Source organism: Natator depressus, chromosome 10 (assembly GCF_965152275.1).
Source record: "Natator depressus isolate rNatDep1 chromosome 10, rNatDep2.hap1, whole genome shotgun sequence".
NCBI classification, from domain to species: domain Eukaryota; kingdom Metazoa; phylum Chordata; order Testudines; family Cheloniidae; genus Natator; species Natator depressus.
In genome coordinates, this window is record NC_134243.1 from 46,444,191 (window position 1) to 46,468,873 (window position 24,683).

The window sequence follows — 24,683 nt, forward strand, 5'->3', positions numbered from 1 at the left end:
TTGGTGCTTTAAGAAAAAAAGACATCTGAATTCAATGTTCACAAAAAATGAGACGCAATATCATCTAGCGACAGACAGGATGAGTATGGGGTTTCGGACAGCATGATAGTTTTAAACTCTTCCTAGATGAGGCTACAGCCAATAGTGTAAGTTTTGTGAACAAACTCATTAGAGAACCCCCTGAAATTATCAAAAACAATTTTTCATCATAACATCTGAGCTGCTTCTAGCAGTGGAAACTTGTGTATTAAGCTTATTTCCCCCCCATACTAATAATTCCAAAAAGGTGGAGTTGGAGGTCAGTAATGAGAATACAAATAGCTACTAGTAAGAAACTTGAGACCCCAGGAATGTCAAAGGGAGGATTAATTTTCATTGTCTTCCTTTATCAGTCCTGTTCCTTTTACAGTTAAGAGCCTTAATGGGGGGTTAGGTTTGCCATTCACAGAAAGCAGCCACCCCCACTCTCCAGATACACTGAGCGCTGAATTCATTGGGCAAGGCTTATTCATACAGAGCCTTTGGAAACAAGGGGGCAGACTTTCAAAGGCACAAATGACAGTTAAGCATTTAATTGTCAGTTGTCCATGAAAATCACCCCTAAGGTCCCTTACCTAAAGGCCTTACACTCCAAACAGTGTACAAAGAATTGGATAGAATTAAAAGCAAGGCACCTGAGCTGAGAGAACTAGGTGATTTGTCAGAAAAATCTGAGCAGATTGGGGAACTAGCATTGATTAATTAGCACTTCACTATTGGTCAGCATGGGCTTGGTTTGATAAACTAAACTTCTTTGCAAAGGTCTAAGGGCTTGTCTTCACTAAAGCACTAGAGTGGTGCAGAGGTCTCCCTTTATGTTTGAGTTTGGAAGAAGGGGCTATTTCTCCATCTACACATCCAAGAGTATTGAGCATGGGGGCAGGTGGTACAACACCTGGGGGTGCACCTTACCTACTGCTATACATCTTTAGACAACTACTATTGCTGTTTGCGCTCTTCAGGAAGCTTCTGCTGCTCTCTTGACAGACAGCAATTCAGCAGAGGATGGACTTCCAGGTGAAAAGTGGACAGTGACCCCTTGAGTCTTATTTTTAAATAGTGACCAAGACAGACTGACTACACCACCATTTTTCTATAGTGAGAGGGTCAGCAGAAAGAGTCCAAAATAAACTCATCTGATCAAATCTGTAGTATTTTAATAAGTTTGGTTCGTTCCCTCATGAAGATTTCCCTCTGGACACGTCTTCTGGCAAAGACTACACTGATTTGGTCAAGTAGTTACCAAGCGTATGTGAAATACTTTGAACAAGCCTACACTTTGATTAGGCTAGTCTTGTTCATTGCCTTTTTTAACTGTAAAAGCCTGGGGTCAAAAGATGATTTATGAAAGGATAAATTCCTTCTGTTAATATCTTCAGGTTCTTTTTCAGGTTTGCTATAGATTTACAGAGAATACAGAGGAAGTAGCTACTCAGCTGTAACAACTACTCTTCTCTCCTACACTCCTGAAGTCAGTGTTATCTCAGCACTGTTTGAAAAGAAAAACTGAACGGGCGTGGTTCATTTCAAGAACCCAGCAATAAATATAAGGTGTGGTATTAAATATTCTTGCTGTTTAGCTTCCCTTATCAGTCTGTTTTTGCTGCCCAACTCTAATCTGGCTAGGATTGCCTGTGAGCAGCTGTTGGCTACAGTTACTCACTCCTTCATGTGGACAGGGCTAACATCCCTGTGCAGTGGCAAAGAGTATGATTGAGGTATTGATCATATTATACAGAGGCAGATGTCGCAATCTCCCCAGTGAACAGTTCTAGAATGTTTGCACACTCCTTTTCACATTAGACACCTTTTGGTGTTTGGACTGTACTCCAAGTCAGATTCATGATGCACATGTCATTGCCTTAGGCCCTCTGAAAGATTCCATGCCTGGCAGAGCAGCAGGTGAGGTCATCAGGGAACAGTTTTATATTGATTGTTTTTTGGGAGGTGGGGAGGAGAGGGAAATAAAGATTCCTAAAGAGAGGAAAAACAGATAAGTGGCACTATCTGTATTGCCATATCACCGCAAAGTCCTGGTCAGGATCGGGACCTCTACTTTGTAGAACACCTAGCAAACGCAAAGATGGGATTCCTGCCCTGAAGAGCTTACAATTAGCATTTTATGTTAAAAAATAAAACTCAGCAGGTTAAAACGGATGTCCTTAAAAACATTTAATGCCATGTATGTCCTCTATGGGAGAAAAGAGGCCCTGATTTACTGAAGTTCAAGCATTAGTGTGTAAGCATAAGTCACACACAACAGACTTGGGTCAGCCAGTGGTCAAGCAAGCACACAAATGATTGCTTAAATTACATTCTGGGGTACAGCGAAACCAAGCAAAAGCCTCCCATGCCTCATTGCATTAATCTACATTGCTAGGTAGTTCAAAGAAGCCAGCTGACACAGTACTTTTATCCTTAGAATTCTAGTAAACTTCACATGTTGGGAATATAACATCCCATCTAGGAACTCTGCAGCTGGCCTTGGAAACCAGCATTGTTGCTGGATGAATTCAGAGTGGGTTATACAGTTAATAGCAAGTTGGCTCTATCCAAAGTGTATTTTTGCTACTTACTTTGCTCTTGGGAAATTTCATTTTTTGTTTTTTCTCTCCAATATCACCACAGAGGTAACAAGGACCAAGCTCAGTTCAAACCCATTTCTCCTTTATTAGGTCCAACTTCACATTACATACACTGGGACTCAATAAAGAAGGAAGTTATTTCAAATAAGGTAATATTTAACATTTGTGTCTCCAGGCGACTGTGTACAATCAGGGAGCATTAATAAAATGCACGTGCAGCCCATCTGGAAGAGAACAGATAAGGGATTAGTTTAAAAAAATTACTTTAAGCAAGCCAGTACTTCCACACCATTTTAGGTGGTCTCAGGTAGTTTCAGACCATATGGTGTTCTTCCCATCACTCACTCTATCAACACAATGCCAGGTTTAACAGTCAAATTCTTCAGAAGAGCAGTACCAGCACCAGTGACCCAGCATTACCACTCCACCCAGGGCATTAAAAAAAAAAGTTAGAAACTCAGTTTTTACCCCTTTAAACAAGCCAATTTGTTGAAGTTGTTAAAATGGGTGAAAATGCAAAGTCTGAGCTGCTTTAAGGTTACATATATCTAATCTTAAGAACTCTTCTGTATAACCCACTATTTTCCGAGAGTGAAGTCCATTTCTAACAAACAAATTGACATGCATCAGTTGCATCATCACTGAAAGTCCTGTTATGCTTCACTCTGGTCTACATAATAATCAACATTTACATTCAGTGCCTGCAGCTTACTTGCTATTGTGATAGATACCCACTGGCCAGCTGAGGGCCTTTTGGTACTAAGCTGTCAGCCAGTGATGCAGCAACATAAGCATTAGCTAATGTTAGACAATGGTCAACTTACTACTTTAAAACAGGATTTAGATTCCCATTCATGTCATTTGAATTTGAGGAAGATACCAGCTTTGAAGTTTAACCCTAAAAACAGATCCATCATCTTTACAGCACTGAAAATACCTTCCCCTGCCCTACCTCCCTACTTATTAAGGATTTCAAGCCTTAATAAGTAGGACCTGATCCTGCAAGCATTGCACTTGAAACTACTGAAGCGAACAGTTTTGCCCACAGAGCACCTAACCCTAGCTACACTATGAAACCGACCTGTCGACTATGTTGTAAGCAAGGGGTCCCCTGTGCCAGTGCTGTGCTTTTTAAACAGCTGAAAATAGCACTGTCCCCTTCAGCACTGTGTGGAGCCAGATCACACCTTGTGAAAGGTGCAGAAGATTTATCCCTTTTACATTAGCAGCTTCACTATTGTGATAGATGTTGCCAGCAATGCGTCCACTTCCCAACATAGGGAACCACTAGTGTCCTGTTCTATCTTCTGTTTAAAAGGGTTGGATAAACAGACATTAAAGTAAAGATTAGCATAGTTTCATATGGGATGATCCTTCCATATGGAAGGAAAGAGCTTCTTGCAAAGACTGCTGGGATAGCAAAAAAGTCAGATATACTTCTGAGCAAGTATGGTAACAGCTTATAATCAAGGCAACAGACTCAAAGCTGCAACACTGAAAATAAATGAGGATTCTTTAAAGACTAGTAATTGTGACAATCAAGCAAACATCTAGAACACTGAATATTGCCTCTTCCCCTGACCCCCCTCAAGCAGCAGAAACACATTGTTAGTTTTTAGTAGTACTACAGCTAGGTGATCAAAACTGTCAACACGTGAAAATGTTTCTCTCCATATATCTTCTGTCTTCTTGCTGTATTTGGACAAATGCATTTGATAGGCCCTCTTACTTTTATTAGAGGCACCATCTAAAGTTTTCCATTTAGGAATGGAGTCTAGGCTCCTTGGCTTTAAAAAGACATCTGTCTCAATTTTAACCTCCTTTCATTTTTAGGATGCATTAGAGACTCTGGGGCAAATATTTCAGTAACTGAACGTTACAATGATTTCTGTTCCAAAAGCCTCTCTCCACTTACTAAACCATGCTCAGATTAGTCTGCAACACCAGTCTCTCACCCACAGCCCCTTTGGTTTCTTTTCACAGAACACATTACAACTAGGAATTGGACTCGAGACACCCTCATTCTGTATATATAACTAAAAAGAGAACTTTGAACTCTTCACTGAGCATAGCCTTACTGTAGACACTACTGAATTGTTTCACATTGCCAGGTAATGCAAGTCCCAAAAGTCTTACCCATGAAACATGCATTCCACCTCCCTTCTCTTTAGGAGTTCCTTATATCCAAGGAAGACTACTATATACCCTTAAAAGGAGTTTTAGGCTGTGTAGTCCCCCTTACCAATTATGTTTATGCTTTGTCTAGGCCCAGTTCCTCTGGAGTGGAGATTCCCAATTCATTCAAAGTTGGTCTAAGTTCCTGGATAACATAAGGATAGATTTCCTTGTGAGGGCCTGCCTTGTCCTAATCAGAAGAGGAGAAAAATTAATTCAATAGCAAAGAGATGTCCAAAAAAAAAAAAAAAAAAAAAAAATCAATGTTGCACTGTATGCCAGACTATGTCTGTCTGTGTCTGAGAATCATGTACTCACAACAGGATCTACAGTTTGATCCACTTATTGCTAATGATAAAATAGTTTGTCCCCAATTAGATGGAAAGGTAACATTGTACCACTGCTTAAGAACAGTAAATCAGCTGAGCCTTCCACAGAATATCTACACTGAAATCTGCTAACCACAGCCTGTACTTATCTGGCTGGAGTATAGTACGAAGAGGTAGTAGCTAAATTCATTCATTTACTGCAGAGTTTTTCGAGTGTTCATAACGTGGACTTCTTCCAACCCAACCACAGTTATGTGGACTACCCTCCCCCATTCACTATCATGCAGGCTCTCTCATTGCCTAACAAACCACAGCAGTTGCTTACATGGAAAATAAATGGGTGGGCTGGGATTTTGAGCAGCACAGAACTTCCACTAACTTCAATGGAAGCAGAGTTAGGCCAAAGCCGAGTGCTTCAGCAAACCCCCTCCCAGTTTATCTGTAATGAAATATACAAACTGAAAACAAGGAAAAACAGCACTAGGTGAACAGCTGGCTCTCCACACACCTCTACATGCTCTACAGACCAGTTTGAGGGATGCCTGTTGATTGTTTTGGCAAAAAAGAGTAAGAGATACACTAATATCTAAACAAGTCCAAAGAAAGGGTCAGTTTATAAAACATAAAATTTTAGTTTCATGTCTGTTCAGGGGTTAACGAGAAGTCACCTCCACAAAAGTCTTTCAAACAGGGTTTTAGAGGAGAAGTAGTTTGGGAGGGGGGGTTATAGAGGCAATCTGATCCCTTACATTTCCCCAAAGGAAATATTTTAAAGAATCATCTCAGTGGCCAGTCATCCTGGCATAGAGGGAAGAGGAGGAGAGCAAAAAAGACATGGCACAGAGAAAAGAGAGACGATAAGTTTAGCATGTGGTCATCTTTGTTAAATTCCCTGAAAAAATGCTACAGTTGTACAGAGCTGTTTGACTTTCACAGCCGTGCTCCTTATATTCATGTGTATGTCTCGGATGATTTGGTGATAGGTAAGGTCTCAATTTGGTCTTCCTTACAAGATATGTCCAGTATAAACACTTCTGAAAGTCAGGCCCCATTAGCACACAATTCTCCTACAAGTTTACCTGGTGAAGAAGAGGGGACATGTTCCTTTTCTCATACTTTCCAGTGTGGGTTGCAAAGGCTCACCTCTTTATTCTGTTCTCCTCTAAAGAGGAGGGTCAAGAGAGGGGAAGGAAGAAGTACAGCAGTATCCAGTGCATTTACACTTGTGATCCTGTACAGGAGGGATTTTCTGTTGGTACTTAAACAGCAACAATTTAAAACTGATTTTGACCATGCGACCTTAGTCAAATTACTAGTTCCAGTACCATCAGAAAACTGGAGGTTTCCCCTGCTTAAGTGGGTGAAAAATGCAACATGAGAAGCTAGGAGACTCATCTCCATTTTAAAACCCTTTCAGCAGCATGAAGGCACAAGCAGCAGCATTTCCAGCATACCCCAAGTCACCACTATACTGACCTTTACAACTTCTAGGATGCGGACCGCAGTAGCAAAGTCATTTAACCGTCTGCATGCTCTCAAAGCAGCATCGATGATTTTTGGTTCTGGCACCAGATCGTAGCCCACCAGAGTGTTCATGCCTGTCAGAATGAGAAGATAAGACAGCCTGAGAAACCCTCATTATCTAAGTGGTAAAAGGAGGGTTAGAACCTGTTGCGAGAGAGTTTTTCAAAGTTCAGCCCAGGGGGTCTCCTTGCCATTGTAGTTTGATGCTAGTCATGTGATCTCATTATCTACAAAAGCTTTAACAGAAAAGCTAGGTTTCATTAAGCCACTGAGCCCCAGTTTCATCCATGCTCCTAAGAAGTCAGACTACATACCTTGACATGCCATTCTGCTGTCAGTTACAGAACCATCACATTTAACCAAGCACACTCAATTACACTCATACAAATGCATTGAAGGAAAAAAATTTTGTCCATGTCTCTGTTCCACCTCTTTCCTTTTTAAACTTCTAAACAAAGAGCGCGATTCCTTATCTTTCGCTCTTGCATTCAACTCTCTGCAGGTTTAGAAGCACAAGTTTATAAGCCTTAGTTTTAGGTTCCACAACAGTTGACATTATAAAAAAACTTCAGGGCTCAGACCAAAGGCTCAGGTCAACTAGAAGAGCTATTATACAGGTTTCCAGTAGGTAATGGCCACTCTTAAGCTATATAGTCAACCTCCAAAGGTTATTCCATTTGTGTAGTTATTCACATTCGTTAAGCAACAGCTGAACTCAGTTACTTTTCCCAAAAAATCAATTTTTACTCAAGTGACTTAATTATCAGCTACTGAAAAAAAACCTCAAATTTAATCAGATTCTTTAACTACAGTCTTATACTGGGATTTTAATGTGTTGAAATCTAAGCAGATATTTCACTTGGGCTACACAGTAATCCTCCTCCCTCATCTCAAGAGTTTGCCATGAAGATGCAAGAAAGTAAAGCCTTTCTGCACTAGCATAATGTTTATTAGACTCACTTTGTACATGCTATAAGTAAGGCTGCGAGTCTGTCACAGAGGTCATAGAATCCGTGACCTCCGTGACTTCTGCAGCAGCTGGTGCTGGCTCAGCCCCTGGGCCAGCAGCAGTAGTTTGGGTGTGTGGGAGAGGGCTCAGGGCTAGGGGCAAGAGGTTGGGGGGGACTCCCCGGCTCCCACCAGCATGGCCCCCACAACTCCCATTGGCTGTGGTTCCCGGACAATGGGAGCTGCAGCAACCGGTGCTTGTGGTGGGAGCAGCGGAGCCCCTGCCCTGACCCCTGCCTCCGCCGCCTAGGAGCTGCAGGGACGCGGAGCCGGAAGGAAGGCTCTGCCAGCCCCCTGCCCCCTCAGAGCACCCGCGGGCCCCCCGCCCAAGTTTTAGTCAGGGCAGGCATTTTTAGTAAAAGTCACGGACAGGTCACGTGCCCGTGACTTTTTGTTTACGGCCCATGATTTTTACTAAAAATATCCGTGACTAAAACGTAGCCTTAGCTATAAGAAGTGAACTCCAGGTCTACTACATCAGTGTTCTTCAAAGTTTGGGTACCCAGTACTAGGTCACGGCATGTAAGACACTGGGTCGCCTTGCTCAGCACCCAGGGACCCCAGCAGCTCTAGTGAGCACCGCCGAGTGGGACAGAGGTAAGTCTGTGCCCCAACCCCTTCCTGCACCCCAAGCCCCTCATCCCTGGCCCCAGCCCAGAGCCTGCACCCCCAGCCTAGAGCCCTAACCAGCTCCTGCACTGGGAGCTGCCAGAGGTAAGTCCATGCCCCAACCCCTTCCTGTACCCCAAACCCCCAGCCCAGATCTCCGACCCCCTCATTCCTGGCGCCACCCCATAGCCCTCACCCCCGCGCCCCAGCCCTGAGCCCCTCCCACACCCCTCATCCCCAGCCCCATTGGGTCGCAGGCATCAACAATTTTCTTCAACTGGTTAACCAGAAAAAAAGTTTGAAAGCCACTGTACTACATCACTGACCATCTTAAGAGTGCTGATACAAAGCAATCACAATGAAGCAGCAAGTCACACTGATTGCATTTGGACTACACAAGTAACCCCAATCCCTAATCTCAGGTGTCTACTGCCTAGAAAAGGCAAGACCCCATCACCTATGCCCTTGGTTAGCACTGAGTAAGTTAAGACGACTACGTTGGAGTTTCCTGGGTTCTTTTAACTCCTTCACAAATGTCTACTATTACAGTAAGTGTAGTAGTTTGTGTCATTCAAGGAGGTTTAGAAAACATACACAGACCGTACAGTTCAGTATTATGGAAGTGAATTTTAGGAGAATTTCTGAGCTCCCCCCTACAGCACAGCACATCTGCCCTGCTATAGCATAAGCTTTTACTTTCTGACATAGTAGTAACATTCAGTGGTCATAATATTTCAAAGCAGTTTAGATTTCCCCATATTACCATAGCCACGAGTATTTCAATATCAGACATTCCTTCCTGCCCTTTTAACATACCTTTCCTCAGCTCCCAGGCATCAATATCTGGTTTGTTGAAGTATGTCACCCAGCGAGCATCAAATTCTTCATCTGACTCTTGTGTCCCATGAGAGTAGCAACGAGCAGGCAACACAGCTGTGTGACGAAGGAATAGGAAAGGGTTGAAGTGAAAACAGAGGAAATTTAATTCAAAAACTTAGGCCAAGAGACTGTAGCTATGAAGTCATTACGTCTACACAGCAACTAGACACCCACAGCTGGCCCATGCAAGCTGACTTGAGCTCGCAGGGCTGTGTAGACTTCCGGGCTTGGGCTCTAAGACTATGCTGGGTGGGAGGATCCCAGAGCTCGAGCTCCAGTCTACACAGCAATTGAACAGCCCCGCAGCCTGAGTCAACTGGTATGGGCCAGCCATGTGTTTTTCTTCACTGTGCAGACATAACCTTAGTCAGGATGCAGCAAGTACATAATAGATTTGAGTCACTAATTCAGTACATTTAAAGTCCCAGTGATGTGCTCTATGGTAAGATGGTCCAAGTAAAGGCCTTTCAAGCAAGTGTTTGCTCTTCCTTTGAAAGAGCAAATCTACAAAATGTTTACAAACTGGATTCAAAAATGTAGTTATACCAGCTCTCAAAAAAGCACTAGTTTACGCTTAATAAAAGTGATCACCTTGAAATTGTTAGAATCTGTTGAACAACTCATTTTAAAAAAGGCTTCCAGGTCCCCAAATAGAAAAAGACAGACCACTGCAGTACTTTCGCTCCTTTGCTGCAGAGCAAACCAGTCAAAAATGAAAGTCAGAGTTAAGGAAGCTCTATCTACAGTATCTAGTTGGCAACACTGTCATCATTTACGACTACTTCACAAGGATATTTGCAAGCTAACACTATGTCAATTTTTGCTCCAAATGAAATGGTGGGAGAGGAGAAAGTGAATTCAACTGTTCCTGCCTCCTAAGGGCTTGTCTACATGTGGAAATTGACCAGTATAGCTATTCCACACTAGCTCCCAATGTAGGCACTTCAGAATAAGAGCATCCACCCAGGGAGTTATTGCAGAATAGCTATTGTGCTTCATGTTTACACACTACTTTATTCTGGAACGATTTCCCCATGTAAGCTCTACAATTGTTAAATAGTTGGTTTTGTAATCTAAGGGGGGAAATGTTTCCTAGTTTCTAAATCCTATTTCTAACAGTAAGAAACACTGAGAGCACAGAACTATTGGATGACTCAGAGGAAGGAGTAGCACGATACACGCAAGTCTGGGTAACCAGGTTCAATAGTGGATGAAAGCTAACTTTCAATTAATGGCTGTTCAGTGGCCTGTGTAAAGTGCCTTTGTGTACAAATATCCAGTCCCCAAAAACACACCTTTGCTGTCTCCAAGGGCATCCTCGAGGCAGAACTACTCTTACCCCGAGAATAGAATAGTGAAGCCTTACAGGGGAAACTTACATTATCGCTACTACAGCTATGCAGTGAGTCAGCACAGAACTTCAGTCTTTGGGGTTGTCATCCAGCACTAAGTCTACATTGAAACTTGAGTATCTGACAGTTTCTTAAAAACATTTATTTAAATGTAATAAAATAAAAGTGGGCTGGATTCTAAGATGAATTCAATTAACATGGTTGTAATCTAGTTTCCTCTCCTAATACTGTTCTTTATCACAAGGGGCTTTCCGAACACTAAGCAAGGGAGAACAAGTAGCCTTTGCCAACAGCAACTAACAGCTATGGGACTAGCTGCTGTGCAAAACCTCAGTTAGATCCATACTCTCAAGAAGAAAAGGAGTACTTGTGGCACCTTAGAGACTAACCAATTTATTTGAGCATAGCTTTCGTGAGCTATAGCTCACTTCATCTGAATGCATTCAGATGAAGTGAGCTGTAGCTCACGAAAGCTTATGCTCAAATAAATTGGTTAGTCTCTAAGGTGCCACAAGTACTCCTTTTCTTTTTGCGAATACAGACTAACACTGCCGCTGCTCTGAATACTCTCAAGAGTAAGTGCTTCCCCAGCTGCTCCACCCACAGAAGATAATGACTAAGACCCATCAATTTCACTCTTATGATTGGCACTGTTGAAAGAGTAATTGCACTCAGGAGCATAGCATTAATTGCCAACCTGAAGACAAGAGTCTAGGAGAAAGGGGAAAGAAGTTAAGACTTGTTCCTTTCTAACTTAGATGCAACACATTATTTTGTTCATATTGAACAAAGTTTTATTAAGATCTCTGGGGAGGGGGCATGTCTTATTCTATGTTTTGTAAAGTGCTATCTGCATTTACAGCACTTCATAAATGTTTAATGCGTGTTAAGGACTACTATGCTAGACTTTGGTTTATTCATGCTGACTAGCCTTTTTTTCCCCTAGCTTGAAGTGACACTAGGAAATTTAATTTACCATTAAGCATGAAGCAAACAATTTTCCTAAAAAACACGTGACTTAAGACAGTGGATCCTAATTACAAAAAAATTGCAAAATACAAAAGAATGTTCTCCTGAACATCATTCTCTCCAATACATATATACGCTGAGTCAGACTAAAGTTACGTTTAACAGAATGACCTGAGTGCAACAGATTCTTGCCAGATATTGATTCAGTACATCATTTGAACAAAGCTTTCACAAGGTATTCAATGCTCCCCAAAATGTAACAGATTATTGCATCATTCAAAATGGAGATTACGAATTACTGATTTAGAAATCAAATAGAGTTCTCTTAAAAAGATACAACTCTCCACATTATTACAATGCCTTCCTACTAGGATGGACAATGAACTCCCTCAGGTATACTGCTGCATTGTAGCTAATTGGAAGTCAAATGAAACTCATTAAATTTGACTGGAATTACTGACAACCCTTCACCTTCCAGGTATCCAAGTATTCCAGGGATCTGGGAGAAAAGAGAAATGAAGGGTATTCTGAACCACTTTGCAATAATCAGGCCACTGGTTTACCTAGATCAGACCCTCACTTGGCATATTCTTGATTTTTTATGCTTTAAATGTAGTATACCTCTATAATGATGGCTACTTATGTTAAAAGGATGCTGTCAACTTAATCATATTTCCGACAATGTTCCTTATATGTGGGCATACTAAATTTAAGATTAAAAGTGTAAATTTTAAAAGAACAATTGGCTTTTCCTTTCCCCTCCCCCAAAATCTCAAGTTGGAAAATGGAAGTATTGGAGAGTTTTCTCAGGCATCAACCCAAGACTGTGGAATGAGCTCTCAGAGGAACTAAGGACCATCATAAGAGCAGCAATACTGGGTCAGACCAAAGGTCCATCTAGCCCGGTATCCTGTCTTCTGACAGTGGCCAATGCCAGGTGCCCCAGAGGGAATGAACAGAACATGAAATTATCAAGTGATCCATTCCCTGTTGCCCATTCCCAGCTTCTGGCAAACAGAGCCTAGGGACACCATCATAATCTTCACCACCTTCCACTATAAGCAAAAGGCGCATTTCTGTGACTTTGCTTTTTCTGACATATATAGCAACATATGTATTATAAAAAATTCCAACATACGACAGTCTACTGCACACACTTCTCCAAGGGAAAAGATGACAGAACAAATACAACAAACAGCCACATTGCTTTAATGCATTACTGGAAGTTGCTCTAGTATTACAACCTACATAGAAGTCAATTAAGTCATTGTCACTTTCAGATTCTTACTGCCTGTGTTTTGAGTTGCAATTACTGAAGATTAAACAAAGTTTTTTTTTAAGAAGTGCCATAAAAATATGTCCATTGGTTTTAGTTTTTAAAACTGCATGTTTACAAAATATATGTTACGGGCCAACTAAGTTAATAACATCCTTTTAGAAATAGATACCTGCGCACTTAAATATTAAGAGCCAGGAGCTAGAACTCAAAGCTTCCAGGATATATTCCTAACTCTACTGCTGACTTGCTTCAAGACCTTGGGCAAGTTACAGCTTCCAAACACCTTGTCTAGTCATAGGTAAAAGTGGATAATACTTACCACCTGCCTTTTATAGGAGATATTCCAAAATGTTGACAGACATTTATAAAATATTTAGATCAAGCTGGAATGTGATATACATACTAAAATAATACTGTGATGAAGATGTGTCAACATACCCACATTTAGAAGGAGACAGCCTCAAATTCACTGTTACCCCTCATTATCCAACATACTCCATCTCTATTTGGTGGTCAAACCAGACTTGCACTCAGCTGCCTCCAGAGGATGACAGGGACACAACAAAAGCAAAAGTAAAATAGATTGGTAGAAAAAAGACAAGGTCAGAAGAGTGCTGGGGGAAGGGGAGAGGAAGTGGAGGGTTTTTTTTTTTTTTTTTTTTAAAAAGACCATTTAAAGAGATTTTTAAAAAGTTAAGTTTGAGTAAAGACATGCCCAGAGACAGAAGACAGGCGAAGAAGGAGGCTGTCCCTGCTAAGACAGAGGCAAAATCCAAGGCTCTGAAGGCTAAAAAGGCAGTCTTGAAAGGAATCCACAGTCACAAGAAGAAAATCAGGACATCTCCCACCTTCAGGAGGCCCAAAACTGTATGATTACGGAGACAGCCCAAATATCCAAGACAGGACATTGTACACCATACTCAAGTGTGCTAGCTAGGCATTTCACAAAAAACAAGAGACAGGTCTCTGTGCCAGAGAACTTACAATCTAGCGATGCACTTGACAAAATTATACAGGAATGAAGCACGCACCAGGAAGTGGGAGGAAGGAAATACAAGTTTACAGATATTCTTATACAGTTACTCAGTTTAGACAAATGCATCTTGGGGGCATAATTTTTTTAAAAGCATGAAACATTTTTGTGGAGGTGATTCTGCAAAAGTGGGTCTTAGGAGTGATTTGAATGAGGTAAGGATGGAGACTTGGAAACATGAAAGGACATTTCAAGCATATAGGGTAGCAGAGAAGGCAGCACACAGACTTTTGTGAAAGGGTGTAAGAAGGTTAGCACTGATGGATACCAAAGACGAGGAACAAGAAGAGGTGTAGGAGAAGGGAGACGAGGGGCTTGTTTGTACTCAAGATGTTACAGTGGCACAGCTGCGTCTCAGCAATGCTTGCATAGACACTACCTACCCCAATGGGAGGGACTCTCCTGTCTGCATAGGTAATCCACCTCCTCAAGAGGCAGCAGCTAGATAGATGGAAGAATTATGTCATTCTTTTTGTGGATACAGACTAACACGGCTGCTACTCTGAAACCTGTCATTGACCTAGTGCTTTCTACACAGTGACTTAGGTTGTTTTAACCAAATCACTTGGAGGGGTGTGCATTTTTCACACCCCTGACCTACATAGTTATGCCAACCTAATTTTCTAGTGTAGACCAGGCCTAGGTCAGAGATTTAAACATAGGTGTTTGAAAGCAATCAGAGAAAGCTTAACCTTGATGAGCAGAGTGCACATCAAGATACAGAATTGAAGACCAGGAAGAAAAGGAGGAAGATACAGCAACAAATTTTACATAAGTATTCTTTTCAAACCTATGATTTAAGGGTAGCCTGGCTGTTTATATTCTGAAGTGTTCAAATGCTTCCTAGAAACAGGGATGCAGCAATATCAACTTCCTCAGTCCACTTTCATTTTCTTTTTGAAAAAGCAAAGATAAATCAGGAGTTATTCCTGGGATAGATTGTAAGTTTACTGTAGACACAGATTTGAGTTTGCAAGTGGTACATTTTTGCAACCAATAGCCCTAATCATTTCAGACAAGAGCACAATATGCTCTTTAGCAGATCTCACAGTATCCTGTACAGCAGTGGCTCTCAACCTTTCTAGATTACTGTACCCCTTTCAGGAGTCTGATTTGTCCTGTATACCCCCAAGTTTCACCTGACTTAAACAATTTACTTACAAAATCAGACATAAAAATAAAGTGCCACAGCATACTATTACTGAAAAATTGCTTACTTTCTCATTCTTCCCATATTATAAATCAATTGAAATATAAATATTATACTTTACATTTCAGTGTATAGTATATACAGCCATATAAACAAGTCACTGTATGAAATTTTATTTTGGAACTACTTTGCTAGTGCATTTTACGTAGCCTGTTGTAAAACTAGGCAAATATCTAGACGTTTCGATGTACCGCCTGCAAGATCTCTGTGTACCCCTGGTTGAGAACCACTGCTGTACAGACATGTCACTGGGCTACTAATCTGAGGATTAGTAAACCTTAACACTTATTCTTGTACTCAAGATTTGTTTTCCCTTTGGTTGCAAGGCATGTGAGATTAACCAAAATATATATTTTTCATAAAACTGGGAGAACAAACTAGGCTGGTTTACACAAATCAAAATTTGCATGCCACAGACAGGTTAGCTTTGTTATAGAAAGGCCCATACAGTGGCTGCAAGTGGTGCCAACTATCTTCAAATCAAAGTCACTGCAGAAATGCTAGACGGGGAGTGGACAGAGACACAAGCATGAAAGAAGAAAAGGCGTACTTGTGCCACCTTAGAGACTAACAGACTGAGTTTATGCTCAAATAAATTTCTTAGTCTCTAAGGCGCCACAAGTACTCCTATTCTTTTTGCGGATACAGACTAACACGGCTACTACTCTGAAGCATGAAAGAGGAAGAGAAACTGGCAATAGAGACAGAGGTAGCGGCATTGCGAAATAGGCCGGCTGGGCTGGGACCCAGCTAACCTGGCCCCCTTTGCTGCCCCTCCCGAAAGAGAGACCCGCTCCCCATCGGGATGATTGAGGGGCCAGAATCAGGCCCACCCTACCTCCTCTCCCTTACAGGGAGGCCAGCACAGGTGCCCGTGCAGGCTTCACCTCCCTCTCCCCTTCAGCCAGCTCAATGTCACCTTCCCGTGGCGGCCACGGATGCAGCCATCCCCAGCGCTCCTTGGCGGGCGCGGCTCCCGCTCCGGCACGCGAGGGACCCCGGCACAGGCACCGGAGGCTCGACCTTTAAGCGATAACCTTGACAGGGTAGGGCGGTGTCCTAGCCCGGGCCTCCCGCCCCACTCATGCCACGGGGCGGCGCGGGGGCCGAGCCGCGGGGGGGACCGGGCTGCCACAGCCGCGGGGCAGGGCCCGAGCGGCGCGCACTAGGCCACAGGTGCAGCCAGTCCTCGAGTGACACCGCAGGTCACCACAAGGACACGGCGCCGCCGGGCCGCCGCAGCCCCCCCGCCCCGGGCCCCGCCGCTGGGCGCTCCCGGAACTGGGCGCCCCCGCGCTCCCCCGCGGCCCGGGACCGCGGAGCTGAGGGGGCCGGGGCAGGACCGGGCAGGGGGCACCCGTGCGGCCGGGCTCCAGCGGCCCGGGGCCAGCGCCGAGAGGAGAAGAGGGAAGAAGGCGCCGCTCGCTCGCGCGCTCATTCACTCACCGGCGGCGGCGCCGGGCGGCTGTCGGGCCCCCCGGGCCAGGCCACGGAGGCCGGCAGCGGTGCAGCGGCGAAGGAGCAGGGCGGCTCCCAACATAGCGGAGCGGGCTGGGGAGCGGGACGGGACGGGACAACCGGAGCGCGAGGCTTCCTCTCGCCGGCCGCGCTCAGAGGCCACCACCACCACGCGCCTGGACCGAGGGCAAGGGGCGGGGTAGCGGCTACGGCGTCGCCGGGCGGACAAACCGCCCCCGTCACGTGATGGCGGGGAGCCGCAAGGGGGCGGGGCCCTGCAGAGCGGAGGGGAGGAGGGGCGCGGGCGGCCATTTTGAAGGGAGGCCGGCGGGGAGCGATCGCTGCGGATAGCAGAGGGCCGGGGGGGGGGTGAGTAGGACAGGTTCCCGCCCTGCCCTTGCCCCCCCGTCCTGCCTCAGAGCAGGGGCAGATCGGAACAGGAGGGGGGCTTGAAGTTGCTCCCCCAGGCGGGGGGCGCTGCTCCCCCAAGCCAAGAAAAGGGGGGAACTGGGCTTCTCCCTTGGGGTGCGTCCTCCCTAGGAGAAAGCCTGTTCCTGGCACGTGGGGGCTAGCGAGTGGTATCTAACGCCACAGAGGTATTTAGGCTCCTAACTCCCAATGAGTTCAGTGGGAGGTGAGTGTGATGGGTTGGACCCCCCCACCCCCCGGGGTGCCGCGCGATGTACTAGGATTTAATTGAACCTGCCTACTCTACTAGCCTAGGCTCCCTCTCCCTGTCTTGCTCAATTAGGCTCTCCGGCCTTTGGCAGCGCACACACACACATACAGGTAGGGCCGCACAGCTGTAGAAATACAGAGAGTCTGCAAACAGCTCTCTGTGAGAGGACTCGGCTAGGAAATCACCCGGCACTCAAGTGCAGCGCCCTTCTGGAGAGTGCACCCCAAATAATATCATCTTGTGCTATATACAAAGATCTGCACAGCACAAGCTCATAAAAATTTGCCGTCTCCCTCAGTGTGTATAGAGAGATGCACAACTTCTTGCTCCCCCCCAGTTATGAATTGCACAAACTGTGTTTAATAATAAACACAAACAAGTTTATTAACTATAAAAGGTTGATTTTAAGGGATAGCAAACAGAACAAAGCAGATTACCAAACAAATAAAAGAAAACACACATACTAAGCTTAAGATCTTAAAGAGACTGGTTTCAAGAAGTAATTTCTCACCCTAAATGTTGTTTTAGGCAAGTTCTAAAGTTTCTGTAGCTTAGAGTTTTATTTCTCTTTACAGAGTAGACTCCTGTCTTAGGCCTTGTCTACGCTGCCACTTTACAGTGCTGCAACTTTCTCTGTGAAAAACACCCACCCTGAGTGCTGCAAGTTTCAACGCTGTAAAGTGGCAGTGTAGACAGTGCACCAGCGGTGGGAGCCGTGTTCCCAGCACTGGGAGCTACTCCCCTCATGGAGGTGTTTTATTACAGCACGCTGGTGCCATGACTACACATCCACAGCACTTTTACAGTGCTAGTGAAGCTTTGGCTACACTTACAGATGTACAGCGCTGTGAGTTAAACCTGCCTTCCTACAGCTGAGTAGGGAAAGTGCTGCAGTCTGTCCACACTGACAGCTGACAGCGCACTGTCGTGGCCGCCTTTGCAGCTGCATTGGGAGCGGTGCATTATGGGCAGCTATCCCAGCATTCAAGTGGCTGCAATGTGCTTTTCAAATGGGGGGGAGAGAGGGGGTTTTTGGGGTGCTGAGAGTGTGTCAGCATGCTGTCTTGTAAGTACAGACCCCTCTCCGCTTCTCTCTCACTCACTGAAAGCAAACGGCAGCTGTTTCTTTTTTTTCTCATAGACGAGATAAGCAGCTGCTTGCCAAAACGGACCCCAACCCCCCACCCACCTCTTCAAGCAACCATTAGCTGTCGGCACTCCAAACGGAGCCCCCCTGCCTGCCTCTCATTCATTCAAAGCAAACAGTAGCTGTGTTTGCTTTTTTGATAAGCAGCCCCTCCCCCAATGGAGCTTTGAAACATACTTCCCCATCTGGAGTTCACAACAAAACAAGAGAGGATGCTTCAGTTAAAAGGATTATGGGGAGTTTCTGGAGGTCAATCAGGGCCTAATAACTTACTCCCCGTTTACACTGGAGCTGGAGCCCCTCAGCCAATGCGCAACAGCTGTTAATCCTCTCAGGGAGGTGGAGTACCAGGAGCACTCCAGCCAGGGAGTCAGAGCGCTCTGGGAGGCTTTATTGCGGTATAACGTGCAAGTGTAGCCAAAGCCACCCACAACAGTCTGGACTCAGCACTTGCCTCTCCCACACTTCAGTTCCTTTGTCCCTTCAGGTATTGTCAGCAGTCTTTCTTCTTGGGCAGAAAGACAATGGAGGAAAGTCCTGTTTGCCTTCCTCCCCAGCCTTAAATAAAATTTACATAAGGCGGGGCCCTTTTGTTCACCAGTCTTGACTTCCCCTTCCTTTTAGTGGAAAATTACTAGAAGTCCAAGATAGTGTTTAGTACCAGGTGACTGGACCATCTGACCTAGTAGTAAAAAGAAAAGGAGGACTTGTGGCACCTTAGAGACTAACAAATTTATTTGAGCATAAGCTTTCGTGAGCTACAGCTCACTTCATTGGATGCATTCAGTGGAAAATACAGTGGGGAGATTTATATACACAGAGAACATGAAACAATGGGTGTTACCATACAGACTGTAAGGAGAGTGATCAGGTAAGGTGAGCTATTACCAGCAAGGGGGGGGGGGGGGACCTTTTGTAGTGATAATCAAGGTGGGCCATTTCCAGCAGTTGACAAGAACTGAGGAACAGTGGGTGGGGGCGGGTATGGAATACGCCCCTCTGGCCGACACCCTGAGAGCGAAGGGCTATGAGGTGCAGCTGGACGCCCTGATCGTTGGAGCCCTGGGCGCTTGGGACCCCCGCAACGAGCGTGTGCTGCGGACCTGTGGGATCGGTAAACGCTACGCACGGCTCATGCGGCGCCTCATGGTCTCGGACACCATCCGATGGTCCAGGGACATCTACATCGAGCACATCACCGGCCACCGACAGTACCAGGAGGAGTGAGCCGGTACGACCTTGTGCACGCACTGTGGGAAAGAGACTGAGAGGCCTTCCCCATCGGAACACTATGCACACACTGTGGGAAAGAGACTGAGAGGCCTTCCCCACCGGACCGTACGAACTGGAAACGTAATCCCACTGAACATTAAACCCCACCAAATGAGGGTAGACCCATCCTCACCCCCGTATTCACTCACTGTACCCAGCATACTGAACATAGCCGTTGTGTGGATAACTTACCCCATATCTCGATGTCTGTACTCTGACCGGTTAAACTTTTCCCCCAATCGGGGAGATTGCAGATTATTATGTGATCCTTGTTCCACCAGCTCCTAAATCGAATTTTATACCCCTTGATAATCTGTACCTTATCCCCTGACAACCAGAAACTTCTATGCTTGAACTCTGTACCGTTGCTTATTTCAACATTATCTTAATAAAATTATTACTTTGTGTAATGACCCATCCACTCCCAGTCTTTATTCAAGCCTTAGTTAATTGTATCCAGTTTGCAAATTAATTCCAATTCAGCAGTCTCTCCTTGGAGTCTGTTTTGGAAGGTTTTTTGTTGAAGAATTGCCACTTTTAGTGGCATATGCTTAACTTTGGTCTGTAATCGAATTACCAACGAGATTGAAGTGTTCTCCAACTGGTTTTTCAGAAACTGGTTACAGTGTGTATGGTAACACCCATTGTTTCATGTTCTCTGTGTATATAAATCTCCCCACTGTTTTTTCCACTGAATGCATCCGATGAAGTGAGCTGTAGCTCACGAAAGCTTATGCTCAAATAAATTTGTTAGTCTCTAAGGTGCCACAAGTCCTCCTTTTCTTTTTGCGGATACAGACTAACACGGCTGCTACTCTGAAACCTGACCTAGTAGTGTCACAGCTAAATCCCAGGACACCTCTCAGGAAGGAGAGAGATTAGTATCCTGGAAATCTTATTGTTTCTTCCTAATGGCCCATCAAAGCTGATGACCTGTTGTCTGGTGGGTGTCTCCCAAATACATACACAGTTGTAATTGTTACATAGTCAATATGCCTAACTTTAGATACAGAAATGATACATGCATACAGATTGGATAATAACATTCAGTAAATTATAACCTTTCCAGTGATATCTTACATGAGCCATCTTGCATAAAATATATCGTAATTATGCCAAGGCCTCCACCTCAAACCACTGATAACTGAAGACTCTGATTCTGTAAAGATGTATGCATGTGCTTAACTTTAAGGTTGTGAGATCTTGGTGGGACTGCTCATGTGCTTTGTATATGTGTAAGTCTTTGTAGGCAGGGACTAAACAGACATCTTTCAGAAAGCAAAATGAGAACAGAAACAATGAGATTGAGTAGGGAGGTTAAGGGCACATCTTCCTAATTTCATGATTTTTGTATGGTTTTTTTTGGTAATAATATCAAACTATTCAGGTTTGAATACTGCACCCATCATCCTGGTGTCTGATTCCCTTGCAGAGATGCTGTACTACATACTTGCTGGAGGAATAAAGAGGATTTGGTTCCCACGTTTGTATGAATAATATTAATTTTGAAACTGTTTCTTCAGAAAATAGATTGGGTGAAAATAGGGTTAAAATGGAAGTAGAATTGTAACCTCAAATATAGCAAAAGTGCTAACATACACGAGGAGACAGGATGACCGAAGGAATTGCTAAAAAGAGATGATGCTTTTCACCTATAGGTCACCATTTTGAAGGCACCTTGCATGTTGTGACAGAAAACGGTTACCACTTGGTTTATATCTTTCAGGGAAACCACTTGACAGCTTTACTTCACTTTCTAGCAAGCAGGTGTCCAAGTCACAAGAACAAAATTACTGTGAACAATAATTAGCCTCTGTCAGTAGTCTCTGCAGAGCTCAAAGGTTCAGCAGTGATTGAAAATGAGCTATCCTCACCCCCAGTATGGCCCTTCTAGGTTAGAGTTAGAGCATGTTGGTGGGGAAAGGTTGCACTGCCACTGTTCTTTAGATAGAGGATTTCAATTTCCAAAGCTATCCGTTTCAGCCCAGATTCTCAAAATGTATGTAGGCGCCTAACTCCCTTCATGGAAAAAGAAAGAAATCACCCAACGGATATCGGCCACTATGGGAGACAGGATATTGGAGTAGGTAGGATCACTGATGTGATTCAGAATAGTTATTCTTATCTTTGTAGGGATAGAGTTAGGCTTTTTAAAAAACAGATCTTTGGATGGTGTGAGTATAAGGCTCAGAGTAGCTCCATTAAACTCAACAGAAGTACAGTACAACATCAGAGTTACAAACAGGAGAGTAACAAACTGACCAGTCAACCACACACCTCATTTGGAACCGGAAGTACACAGTCAGACAGCAGCAGAGACAAAAAGAAGCTAATACAGCACAGCACTGTGTTAAATATAAACTACTTCAAAACAAAAGGGAAAGTTTAAAAAAAAAGATTTGACATGGTAAAGAAACTGCTTCTGTGCTTGTTTCTTTTAAATTAAGATGGTTAAAAGCAGCATTTTTCTTCTGTGTAGTAAATTTCAAAGCTGCATTAAGTCAATGTTCCACTGTAAACTTTTGAAAGAACCACCGTAACATTTCGTTCAAGAGTTACCAACATTTCAGAGTTATGAACAACCTCCATTCCCAAGGTGTTCGGAACGCTGAGCTTCTCCTGTGTGCTGATTTATGCCACCTGACGATCTGGGCCCTAAGTTTCAGGAGCTAAATCAGGCCCTGTATCTCATTACAAAGCTCCTGAGCCTCTCAGACCCCATCTAAATAAATCATTTGTCAATACACACTTTGAGATGAACTTTTTTAAAAATAACTTTTCCGAGTGAATGGGCTTGTGACATTGGTGTGGTAGTGACTGTGGGCCAGATCCAAAGCTGGAGTGGCTGCAAAGGCTCACACTGACTTCAGTGGGTTTTGAATATGGCCTGAGGAGAGGCAGTGTAACCTTAGGAGACAAAGTCATTTAAATTCTTGAGTTTTCATCCTAACCATGCTATTGAATCACTGTAACTTTGGGCCAGTCTCTGGGTGTCAGTTTCCCCATCTACGATAAATTGATGATAATGCGTACCTCCGGTGACTGGTGTTTATGTGCTTTGGAAACAGAGGGCTCAATACACAGAGCAACACTCAGTACACCTGAGCGTGGGGCAAGGGAAGAGAGAGCTTCATGCCACCTTTCCTTCCCCCCATGGCTCCTGGGACTGACTGAGAGCCAGTCTGGCTCTGGATGAAAGTCGCTGCAGTCCCAAGGCTACTCTAAGTTACACCAGCCTGTAATGAAGCCCCTAGGAGCTGTTGGTTTGGAACTGTCAGAGCACAACATGCTCTGACCCCCCCACCCCCTGCATCTAACAAGCCTCCTATGCTGGGGACAGTGTAAAGGGGCTGATGTAGAGCTAGCTCCTTTGGGCAGCTATAAGGCTGGTGCAGAGGGACTATATGGGCCAGGATCTAGCCAAGAAAATGCTACATAAGAAACCGTCCCTGTACACTGTTCTGCATAAGCACAGGGGGTCTGCCCTGCATAGAGCAGTTTGCAGGATCAAGGTGCTAACTGTTATTATTAGCAGCAGCTTCAAGTGTTAAGATGAACATAATAAACTGAGCCCCTTAAGACGCTGTGCAGTAGGGTGACCAGATAGCAAGTGTGAAAAATCAGGACAGTGGAGTGGATAACAGGTGCATAAGACAAAGCCCCGAATACCGGCACTGTCCCTGTAAAATCTGGACATCTGGTCATCCTATTGTATAGCCAGATGCCTGCAGGCTATTTTTAAATGTTTTTTTTTGTTTTGGGTTATAGTATTTAAAAACAAACAAACAATTTCCTAATGCAGAGAATCCTTGGTACACAGCCAATATAGTGAAGAATTTGAAATCCCCAGGCTCTAGTGTTGGAAACATACATATAAACCTGCATATAAAATTAAAAATCATTTAAAACATTAAGCAAGTATTGAGGAGAAATGACTTAGAGGATGTTTTCCTGCTTGCCAGGAGCTTTCCTGATATAAGACAAGATCCTTAATGACAGGTTTCAGAGTAGCAGCCATGTTAGTCTGTATTCGCAAAAAGAAAAGGAGTACTTGTGGCACCTTAGAGACTAACCAATTTATTTGAGCATAAGCTTTCGTGAGCTACAGCTCACTTCATCGGATGCATAAAAGTGGAAAATGCAGTGAGGATGTTTTTATACGCACAGACCATGAAAAAATGGGTGTTTATCACTTCAAAAGGTTTTCTCCCCCCACCCCACTCTCCTGCTGGTAATAGCTTATCTAAAGTGATCACTCTCCTTACAATGTGTATGATAATCAAGGTGGGCCATTTCCAGCACAAATCCAGGGTTTAACAGGAAGGGGGGGGGTAGGAAAAAACAAGGGGAAATAGGTTACCTTGCATAATGACTTAGCCATTCCCAGTCTCTATTCAAGCCTAAATTAATTGTATCCAATTTGCAAATTAATTCCAATTCAGCAGTCTCTCGCTGGAGTCTGGATTTGAAGTTTTTCTGTTGTAATATCGCAACTTTCATGTCTGTAATCGCGTGACCAGAGAGATTGAAGTGTTCTCCGACTGGTTTATGAATGTTATAATTCTTGACATCTGATTTGTGTCCATTTATTCTTTTATGTAGAGACTGTCCAGTTTGACCAATGTACATAGCAGAGGGGCATTGCTTGCACATGATGGCATATATCACATTGGTAGATGTGCAGGTGAACGAGCCTCTGATAATGTGGCTGATGTTATTAGGCCCTGTGATGGTGTCCCCTGAATAGATATGTGGGCACAGTCCTTCATGTCGGCATTCAGCTTCTGTGGCGGTGAACACGGGACAGATGGCCAGACAGATCTTTGAAATCTGGGCTTGGCAATCTGAGAGGTCTCGACACAGCAGGGAGAGTGAGAAAACAAAGGCCCAATTCTGCTATCAGTTAGTTGGACACAAGTCCCACTGATTTCCATATTTGTGCCCATTATTTGGCAGAATTAGGCCCCAAGAGCCTATCCAAAACCAGTGGGGAAATGGGCAGAAGAGTCTCTATGAGATTTGAAGAAAGTAGACAAGATGTATAGGAAGGGCCTGATTTTTATTTAAATTTCCTGAGATTCTGGTTGATCTGGGCCCTGTTTAATTATAGCCTATGCTGCCCTCTCCTCCAAACAC

At 44.1% G+C, this 24,683-nt stretch overlaps 1 protein-coding gene across 1 annotated transcript; it reads right to left on the reverse strand.

Moving 5' to 3' along the window:
- Positions 1-2,684: 2,684 nt before the first annotated feature.
- Positions 2,685-16,671, reverse strand: COX5A (cytochrome c oxidase subunit 5A). The gene is made up of 5 exons (XM_074966009.1): positions 16,438-16,671; positions 9,086-9,202; positions 6,605-6,726; positions 4,867-4,989; positions 2,685-2,848 (listed from the first exon to the last, which is right to left on the reverse strand). The coding sequence occupies exons 1-4, from the start codon at positions 16,529-16,531 to the stop codon at positions 4,876-4,878; spliced, it is 447 nt and encodes a 148-aa protein (XP_074822110.1). The 5' UTR covers positions 16,532-16,671; the 3' UTR covers positions 2,685-2,848; positions 4,867-4,875.
- Between the last annotated feature and the right edge of the window lie 8,012 nt (positions 16,672-24,683).

Excerpts from the sequence above, each read along its gene's own strand:
- COX5A (XM_074966009.1), bottom strand. The coding sequence starts at position 16,531 with ATGTTGGGAGCCGCCCTGCTCCTTCGCCGCTGCACCGCTGCCGGCCTC. Across the intron at positions 6,727-9,085 it reads TGCCTGGGAGCTGAGGAAAG|GCATGAACACTCTGGTGGGC; the intron begins GTATGTTAAAAG and ends TCATTCTGACAG. Across the intron at positions 4,990-6,604 it reads GCATCCTAGAAGTTGTAAAG|GACAAGGCAGGCCCTCACAA; the intron begins GTCAGTATAGTG and ends TCTTCTGATTAG.